Source organism: Rhamphochromis longiceps, linkage group LG18, assembly GCF_057381845.1.
Source record: "Rhamphochromis longiceps isolate RC_006_pf linkage group LG18, R_longiceps_female_GT1.1, whole genome shotgun sequence".
Classification (NCBI taxonomy): domain Eukaryota; kingdom Metazoa; phylum Chordata; class Actinopteri; order Cichliformes; family Cichlidae; genus Rhamphochromis; species Rhamphochromis longiceps.
In genome coordinates, this window is record NC_140574.1 from 23,397,531 (window position 1) to 23,407,393 (window position 9,863).

Genomic DNA, 9,863 nt, shown 5'->3' on the forward strand with positions numbered 1-9,863 from the left:
TTTCTCGATATAACGTAACTTATGTTAATCCAAAGTGTGCAGCTGGAGTAACAGATTTGTCTCCAAGAAGGCAAAACTGTTTGCATGACATGCAAAGACTAACCCAGCAATTCTTCAATTGACACAAGGTTGTTTTGGCTCATGATACATTTTTATTGGCTCTTAATCATTCCCCGGATTCTGACTTCTCCCAATCACACCCATTGATACCAAAACTAATCACTCATGACCTGAAATAAATACTAACTCTAACCTTACCCTTAAATCCGCAATGCAATGAATTCAGAGAGGAAATAATACCACCTTGAGTATACGCAAGTCACCTCAATTTGTGGAGTTTATCTTCTCCAGATTCATTAGATTGCATTATCATCTGTGAAGTGCCATGTTCATGTTTTTCTACTGATGCTGACGACAGTCCTGAAGCCAGTGTTGGCATTATGCTTCAGTGAATACACACAGAAAGGTACGCTGCTGACCCAGTCTTGGGTTAATGAGATCTGCAGACTTTTTTCTCCATGTATTTCTCTGCATTCAACCTCCACTCTTTTTGACCAGTTTTGCTGTTCCTGCTGCTCAGAAGTCCCTCCAGAGCAAAGTTTGATCTTCCCCAGACAAGAGAATGTTTTTTCTCGTGATCTCTGAATTCTTTAATCAACTGAGCAGGCTGTCAGGTACCTTGAAGTCAAAAGAGACTTATCCATGGACACTGTACCATAAAGTCCTGATTGATGTCTGCTGCTGAGACGGTTGTCCTTCAAGCAGGTTCTTCAGCCTATGCACACAATCTCTGTCTTATTAATCACTAGATTCTTGGCCACATAAAGCCCTTGCTGTTCATTCATTAAGTTTGTTCAACTCTAGAACTCATGGACCTTTGGTAATTAAAGGTACAAAATCTGTCTATTTCCAATTAATGAGTGGACTTTACAAAAGACAAAAAAAAGTTTTGCTCTTTGTGTACTCTTTGGTACACCATGGAAAGCTCCCTGGAATTTGCACCCAGTCATTTCAGTTTATCACACTCCAATCAGGCTCTAGATGTAGCTCAAGGATAAGTAAAACAAATTATGTATCTGGCCATGAACATGTAAAACATTTATTTTCATTTATTTGCTGATGAGCAAAAATGGGAATTTCCTGTGTACTAAAATGCACAGAAAATTAATCCACTTTTTTAAGCTTTTGTAAGCTTGAATTGATAGCAAGCAGTTACCTATTTACACATCTGGCAGATATAAATTACATCTTAAGCGTATGTTTCTTTTCAGTTAGTCTTCAGCAACTCTTGAGAAAAATTTACAGGTTTTTAGCAACTAAATCCTTCACTATGTTCAGCAGGTAGTTGTAACTACACTATTTAGCATTTGGAGCCAGACAGCATGTGTACAGTTCGTTTATCAGTGCCTTTTCACTGCAAACAGCTGGCCGATGCGCCCAGTCACATGAACAACAGCATTACACATTAATCAGTGTAAAATAGCAGGAGCTCTGTGTTTTAATCACCACGAGCTGTTTCACATATTTTACACGTAGCTGTGTATAGCTATGTTGATTAGACCAAAGAAAAAGTTGTATTTTTTGTGGAGGAGCGTTTTGCTCCCAAAGTAAGCGCTAACAATCATTAATGTGACAATGTGAACAGATTTGTGTTTCCATGATGGGATTAAAACAAATACATAAACACACTCAAAGAGGGGGAGGAAAAAGGAAAACGTGAAGGGAATGTATTATGCTTGTGAACAATAGTGTACTCCGCAGTAGGTGGTGTCATCATTTAAATTCCAAACACACACACACACAGCCTCCAGTGTACCTCTGCAACACGCATGCACCCACAAAGACAACAAAACAGTCTCTCTTTCTCATACATACGTGTCTCTGGGTTTATCTCTCCTGCCCATGCAGCCTCATTACCATTCAGCTCTGATCCCTGGCGATAACCTCTCCTGGGATGCAGATGCAGGCTCACGGTGACCAAATTATGGCTTTTGACGAGTCCAATTAATACAGTCCTAACAACAGCGTTCAGTAGCATTGGTCAAACATGACAGGGCAATTCATAATTGCCTAAAGCTAAAGGTTAAATGACTTATACACAATCTTAATACAGAGTTAAACACTCGCTCTTCCTTTATGTTCACTTCAATGGATAATTGACCCTGAACACACCACCTGCAATTACTGGAGTCTTTCTTTTGATGTTTTAAGTGTAGGGCTCAAAGTTCTACACTGTTAAAAAAATCCGTAAATTTAGGGGTCCCTTTACCGTGGATTTGCTACGGATTCGCTCCGTTTTGCGAAATACGGAAAGTTTGCTGTTGCGCGAGGCAGAATTTTCTCCCCCAGCCAGAATATTCCGACGCCATTACTTTCAGTGCGGTCAGTGCCTACCTAAACTTCTGCAAGTCACAAGGAAAGTTGGAAACAGGTTGGTTGTGTGGAATGAGAATGAGAATGGAGTGCCACCTTGTTCCCCCTCGTACATTAAATTGGTCTCGATAGGCAGTTGGTAGTGGTGTGTATGTGAGTGGACGTTTGCTGCTAGCTGCGTTAGCATTAGCTAGCCGCCTGCGCTTCGTAAGTACGTCAAAAACCATTTTTTCCCTCCCTCTTACATGAAATTTGGTCTCGATAGTCAGTTGGTAGCCGTGTGTGTTTCATGGTAACATTTGAATGTGTGGGTTTTGCGTTATTTTGAAGCGTGGTTTGCCCAACTAAAGTTAACGTTAGCCCATAAGTTGGATGCGCGCGCTTGTGTGTGTGTGTGTGTAAATTAGCCACATGTGTGTATTGTTATAGCTCACTGTGTTACGTTAGCATGCAACTGAACATGGTAATAATTAAAAGGGGTGATAGTTAAGTAGAATCAGATTTCATTGCAGAAAACATTGCAGCCCAAAGAGAGTGGCCCATGCAGCCCAACGCAGATTACTTATTTGAAGGTACCTGAAAAGTGAATATGCTTCACTGTGCTGATATAAATTTATTGTTTTCATATTGATTCTGTTCTGATTCTGGCTATCCGTCAATTGGCAAATTCAATCTCTTAAAAATGTTGCCTTGTAACATTTGTGGCTTTAACGCTCGGTCTTCGACTGATTACTTGAAACACTGCCGAACACACAGAAATAATAATAATGTATCTTTTTTATGTGGCCATAGGGATTGCAGAAGGAAGTTTAACACATACAGTAGCCTTGCTGTGCATATGTCACGAGCTCATGTAGACAGAAGGAGCACACAAACATGGAACCGTAATGTGTCTGTACAGTTAAGGTGCTTGTTTAATTTTTGCAGCAGTGAATATGATGATCTTAAAACTTTAAAGTGTCATTTGAGTGGTCACATAGATGAGGGTTTGACTGTAACGTGTCCCTTTGATGGATGTTCTAAGACATTCAATGTAAAGTCATCATTTTTAACGCATATTTCCAGATACCATAAAGGGTGGGATGTTACCAAGATAGCCCCAGTTCATATATGTGAACTAACAGAACGGTCTTTCCAAGGTGAAGGATCACATGTAGAACCTGAAGAACCTGAAAGTTTTAACATTGATGCAGAACAAAGTGATAATTTCTGCAGTGATCAAGTGAAAGACAACTTCACAGAGAGTCTTGCTCAGTTTTACTTGGGTTTACAGGCAAAATATTTGGTTCCAGCCTCCACAATAACAGAAATAGCAAATGAAATGAGAACTATAAGTGATATTCAACAGGAATATACTGTGGATGCACTAGCCTGTGAACTGGGGCAGTATGGTGTTCCAAGGGAGACTGTAACATCTCTTGGGAATAGTATATACGAGCAGAGCCCTATGCACAAGGCATTACATTCTTATTTTAAAAGGTGCATTAGGGCAAGTAAGAACTTCATAAATGTAACCAAGTCTCTGGCTGAACGGCACCAGTTGCTTCAGGCTTATCAGTCTTGTGGTACCTTGTTTCGTTCCCAGGTTCATGTCTCAGACTCAACACGGTTCTATCCAGAGCTCTATGACCAGAACATAAAGACAGTGGTTGGAGAATTTGATTTGAACTCAAGTAACTCAGTTGTCACAGAGAGTGTGCAGGTTAAAGGCACTACATATGCAAATTGAATGCTGGTCTTACTGAGCTACGCAAAAGGACTACTGCAGTTAGGACAAATAGCAAGCATTTTTGTAAAAAATGAAACTACTGTCCTACTTTTGCTTCGAGGGAAAACTGCCAGCTGGATACCTGATCTTGGACTCTATGAACTTGATGAAAATGCTTCTGACCTGTTCAGTTGCCATGATTTGAACAAACTTGATGATTATCATCCACTTTATTCTTACCAGAGAGGTACTCGGTGGCTCATTCCTCTTAAACACACACCAACATGGAACTTGTGAAAAACTATGTCAAGAAAGCAATGCCATCGCTCAGTAGCGATCAGATGGATACACTCACGGCTAAACTGGAGGAATTAGGAGTTCTCTCTGTAGATGACCTGAGCCTTGTGGACCCGGAGGACATTAAAGACACTCTGCCATTCATTCAGTGCAAAAGATTCGTCAGAGCTGTCAAAGCATTGGAAGCAGGTGAGTTTTTGCCCCTCTGTTTTAATGCAAGTTTTCTGAAACTACAAAGGTTTATTCCAAAAATGCAAAATAAAAGTTGCCATCAGCTGTACATGGCAATAATTACTCTATAATTGGTTTTCATAATTAGGTCCATTTGTATTCCTGGTTGACCCAAACTGGACATTGAGGACCAATGTATTAATTGATTTGCAACAATTGTGATGTGTTTAATTTATGGAGATGTTTGTCATGTCATCCATAGATTCACAAACTCCACCGCAGTTCACCCGGCCTGGCCCCTCATCAACACCTGAACCACAGAGGTTTCAGCTGCCCTCAACACCACCTGAGACAGCCGACTCCCCATCCCAAGACGCATATTCAGTACCATGGCACAAATTTCCCTCAAAAGTCATGGATGAGTTGCGTGAAAAAAAGTACATAATGGGGAAAGACAGACGAGAGATGGTTCGGATCGTCGCTGAAGATTACCTCCATAAACACCCAGGAAGACCTGGTAGACAAAAGCTGAGGGAACTCGCCAGTATGATTGTAGGACAATATCCTGCCTCCTTCAAGCTGACAGAGCCGTTTGGAAACAAACCTTTTGCAAAAGATGGTTCTGAAACTCTCTTTCGTCAGCTGGAACACAGAATTGAAAATATGAAGAGGCCACAAAGCTCACTGAAGAGGCAAGCAGGGGGTGAAAATTCAACAAAGAAAAGGCCCAGGAATTCAGATCTGTATGGATGTGTGGCGTGGGATCCAATCATTGAGGGGGCCGTGTGTAGAGAAGACCTGCTGTCTAAACGAGATGAGTTGAAACGTGCCTTTCAAACCCAGGATCTTCAGGTGGGTCTGCAATCATCCATTACAGATACAGAAAGCTTTATTAATCCTCGAAGGGCAATTCGGTTCCTACAGTCCACCATCTAGACATACAACCATTCACACAGCAATAGTATATAGCAGGAGTAATGCGATAAGGTCTGGGTCCAAGTACAATTTAGGACACATTGTGAAATTGTAGATCGTCTGTAGATCACTATGCCCATAGTCAATTGAAATTGATACCCTGTTTTATTATTTTAATTGGTTAGTTTGACTAACTGTTCGACTGTTTGTCTAACTGCCTCATATCTTTAGGAGTCATCTGTTCGAAAATTGATGACTGAAACATATCCCATTCAGCGTGAAATCCTCAACGATGATGATACCACTATTGCCGTTGTAAAGGACGAGTGGCCGTTCCTGTTTGAAGTTCCTCACCTGTTTGATCATGCATCTAAACTCCTTGGCTTCTCTGTACAAAACAAGCTGGCACAGGTGTGTTGTTATTGTTATTATTATGATTGTGCTGTGCTGCTCCATATGGAGAGAATTTTGTCTTTATTAATCAATCAGAAAAAGATTTGCAACCAAAAAGAGAGTTGAGACCAAAAAAGATAAACTGGCAACCAATCAAATAGAATAACTTGGATGAACAATCAAATGGAATAGATTTGAGACCAAAAATCAGGAAGTGACAACCAAAAAAGCAGGACATTTGAGATCAAAACAGAACAGGTTGCAAATGAAAATGAAATAATTCATTTTTATTTTTATTTTTTTCAAAATTCTCTCCATAGCTCCAAACGAAAATGAGTGTTAGTCTTATGTACTTGTACAAAATTAACACCTTGAACCTTGAACAGGAACTTTCCAAAAAAGTAAAGGGGATCAATGACTTCCTTGACTCCAAAGGGATGAAGATGGGCGAAGGTCCAATACAGCTCATCTGTGGCATTTCAAAATACTTCAAGGAAGACTCTTATAAACTCTTCCACAAAAAAGAGGTAGATGTTGTAGATTTTAAACTGTGTGCAAGATAATTATTTGCATCCAGTGGTGAACCAAGTAACCAACCACAGTAGGAAGTATAGATTCCCCTAATTGTGCTGCTGATATTCTCTATAAACTCTCTATCTATAAACTATTTACATTAATGTTTGTGCATAATGGCTACCTCTGTCTGATGAAGACACTAGCAGATAGTCAATTTGCCAGCAGGTTTGTGTGTACTGGAAACATTAATTCATGTATCATGTCTGTCACCAAAACAGATCTCTGCAGATCCTGAAGTCGAACTCCCAGTGACCCCATGCATCCTAATCAGAGGTTTGTAGTTAAATCTTTTTTTGTATCCCAGCAAGCTGTTGTTAGCTGTTGTTATAAGCTGTTGTTGTGTCATATTTATTAAAGAAATGTTTTGCTTGCCTTAAAATATAGGATTTTTTTTTTTTTTGTAAATGGTACATGGTTTTTATCTGTGTTTAAGGTGACCAGCAATTCAAGATTGCTGTTGATGGGTTACTTGTCAATGACCACATCACCTCTCCCATTGTGGCCTTGAGCTACGTCTTCTCCATGTTTTATGTCTGGAACGTCCAATACCCACCGGAGATGGCTTTTACTCTCGAATTCATGCAAAGGTAAGCACTCATTGTTTGGAAATACTTTGTAAATGTGACTTTGCCGTGCCTTTCTGCACCTGACCTGCTTTTTGTCAATCTACACTAAACCCGTTTGTCTGAGATGTACAAGCTCAAAATGTGTCGTCACATGCTGTGAGCTTTTAGATCAGCTGTTATTGGCTTATGATCCCCCTGAATATGGATTTGTTCAGAGATTTTGTAGCTCCCTGTTGAAGACTATTGTTGGAATAAATGTGTCATATCTTTTTAAAGGGCAGGTAACATGCTTTTTGCTTTAAATAGTGTCCTAAGTCAATCAATAACAAAACAAACATAACATGATTCCAGTTGGGAAATGGAGCAAAAACATATTTTTCTCAGAATGGTTTGTTGACACAAAATTCGTTTGAGCTATCTCTTTAAAACCATTAGCACCTGAGACCAGGTTATGTCAGTGGTGGTCAAACCTTTTCATGTCAAAGACACACAAACTGAAATTTATTTGGCTGCAGACCCCAAACTCAAAATATGTTGTTCCAGGGACCCCCCCCCCCCCCGAAGGAAAGACTAAACATATTAATTTAAAAAATACTACATAGTGGATTCATGCCCAAATGTTAATACTTGTACTGATGTGTAACGTGCACTGAATGTCACAGTTTCTCCACTCCATGTTTGAATAACCCCCAGGACAGTCCGTGTTCAAATGTGCTGTTACACCTTTTGATAGGACAATGTCAACTGTGTTTTCTATCCCCTTCTGTGTTCTGTGCATTTATAATATCCCTGCATACACATTGAGGATGCATGCTGTCATGTGTTGGTGATAAGCAGACTTCTCACCCTTGCAAACATTTCTGTATATGCACAGTGTGAATGCATGTGTCTTGAAAAGACAAAGGAAGAGAGCTTAGCCACTGGCACCAGCACCACAACAACATTGGGTTCTAGACAGATGGTCAACTAGAATGATAGAGAGGTTCACACATAGGGGCATATTGAAGAAAACAAATGTAGGATTTTATTGAACTGCTCCACTCCTGTCAAGCCACACTACATGTGCAAACTTTGTCTGCATATCACTATTGTTTTTTTTTTCCCTCAGAGTTTTCTTTGGGGTCAATCCTGAGCGAGGCTCCAAGGCAGAGAAGAAGGGGAAGAAACGGCACTTCATTCCTCCACAGGTGTGCAAGCTGGTTTCTCAGCTGAAGGAATTTGAATGCAAGCAGAAGGAATCTGAATGGGCCATTTGAGCTGTTCTCAGAGCTCAGAAAATACCTTTTTGGACTGAATGTACACACACACACACACACACACACACACACACACACACACACACACACACACACACACACACACACAAAGGCAAATCCAAAAACATGGGGCTTGGGAGTAGAAATACAGATTTTTACAGTATTAGGTGAGTTCAGATGTTTTAACTAGATGCCCACAACACACATGCTGCAGTTTCAAATCCCCCATGTTAAGGGGGAGGGAAGGTGGGCGATATTTGTCATTCCAGTTAAGCTTTTCCTGTCATTGTGGAGTTGGAGGTGTAAGTTTTAATTTTTTTTTAGTTTTAAGTTGTTTTAAGAGTTTTAAAAATCTCTTTATGGCATGTTGCACAGTCATCCTTCTAAGGTCATGGTTGTTATTGCTGCACTGATGTTTTATAGAAAAGTTGTATAATGTAATACTTCTAATGTTCTATTTGTTTTTTGTAGAAAGGTCAGCCACTGGTTGCAGAGCTCTGCCTGTCGGTGTGATATGTGGAGTTGGAGGTGTAGGTTTCTGCATCCTCCTGGAGGGGGCTCCTCATTTTGCACTGACAGGTGAGACAGCAACAGCAATGCTGGCAGTTTTATTGTCTTATTTTGTCATTGTCTTTAACAAATCAATTTGTTATTAATGCCTGTCAGCCTGTGGATGCTAAAAAGTTGCTAGATTTGGCATCTCCCTGTTAAAGGACATGGCTGTACTTCTTTGAGAAAACAGCTGGTTTATGTATGTAAAATTTCTCTGAATGTGAAGGTGATGTTCTGAATGTTTTAATGGTTGTAGTGTAAATATTGCAAATCATTCACCACAAAAAGTGAAATCACTTTAAAGCACTGGCAGCTGTTAAAGGAAATAAATAATTGCTGTGATTCTACATTTGTGCTTTATTGATGGTAAACGGTATAGAGAATGGTACAGAATTAAACATTTTAGGATGACTGAAGTGTCTGTAAATGGTATGGATTGAGTACTTAAATAATACGAAATATTCCATTTTAGGTTTGATGGAACTGTCCGTAAATGGTAAAGAAAAAGTCAGGTAAATCTACGGAAATATCTGTTATAGGGTTTACGGAATTGTCTGTGCAATAACGCCGAAATTTATGGAAAATACGGAATTTTCCATTTTAGGTTTGACGGAAATGTCCGTCAATGGTACAGAAAAACTCGGGTAAATCTACAGAAATATCCGTTTTAAGGTTTGCGGAAGTGCCCGTACAATAACGGAAAAAGTGCTGGTAATTAATTACCAGCACTTTTTCCGTTTTATAACGGAATTTTTTTTAACAGTGTAGCACATTCATCAATGGCTACTGATGGCATGATTTGGTTGGTGCTGTCACAGATAACACACAATACAGACTACACAGGCTAAAAACATACAGTAATACAAAGACTATAAAAAGAAGAGGTACTGATTAGTTATCTTCATCTGAATGAGATCAATATATTCCTTAGTGTTAAGGTCCTTGACCTCATTATTTTCCTTCTTTTTTAACTCATTCGAAATTCTGTTTGAGGATTGTTTTGTGTTTGTGTGTTTCTGTTTTATTTTTTAGTATTTCCTATTAAACAAAGCCCAG

General features: G+C 39.6%; 1 protein-coding gene across 4 annotated transcripts; it reads left to right on the forward strand.

The window, feature by feature from the left end:
• The first annotated feature begins 2,256 nt into the window (after positions 1 to 2,256).
• On the forward strand, positions 2,257 to 9,154 carry LOC146648296 (uncharacterized). 4 transcript variants are annotated; one of them, XM_085389788.1, is made up of 8 exons: positions 2,257 to 2,431; positions 4,325 to 4,567; positions 4,812 to 5,401; positions 5,696 to 5,875; positions 6,244 to 6,384; positions 6,652 to 6,706; positions 6,867 to 7,020; positions 8,108 to 9,154. In XM_085389788.1, the coding sequence occupies exons 2-8, from the start codon at positions 4,366 to 4,368 to the stop codon at positions 8,253 to 8,255; spliced, it is 1,470 nt and encodes a 489-aa protein (XP_085245914.1). In that variant the 5' UTR covers positions 2,257 to 2,431; positions 4,325 to 4,365; the 3' UTR covers positions 8,256 to 9,154. The 4 variants fall into 4 exon arrangements, with proteins under 4 accessions (XP_085245914.1, XP_085245915.1, XP_085245913.1 ...); XM_085389789.1 differs by lacking the exon at positions 2,257 to 2,431 and having other exon boundaries at positions 2,468 to 4,567; positions 8,108 to 8,186; positions 8,727 to 9,154; XM_085389787.1 differs by lacking the exon at positions 2,257 to 2,431 and having other exon boundaries at positions 2,468 to 4,567.
• Positions 9,155 to 9,863: the final 709 nt, after the last annotated feature.

Bases quoted from the DNA above. Each gene is read 5' to 3' on its own strand.
- LOC146648296 (XM_085389788.1), top strand. From the start codon at position 4,366: ATGGAACTTGTGAAAAACTATGTCAAGAAAGCAATGCCATCGCTCAGT. The intron at 4,568-4,811 runs GTGAGTTTTTGC...TGTCATCCATAG, and splicing joins TGTCAAAGCATTGGAAGCAG to ATTCACAAACTCCACCGCAG. The intron at 7,021-8,107 runs GTAAGCACTCAT...TTTTTCCCTCAG, and splicing joins ACTCTCGAATTCATGCAAAG to AGTTTTCTTTGGGGTCAATC.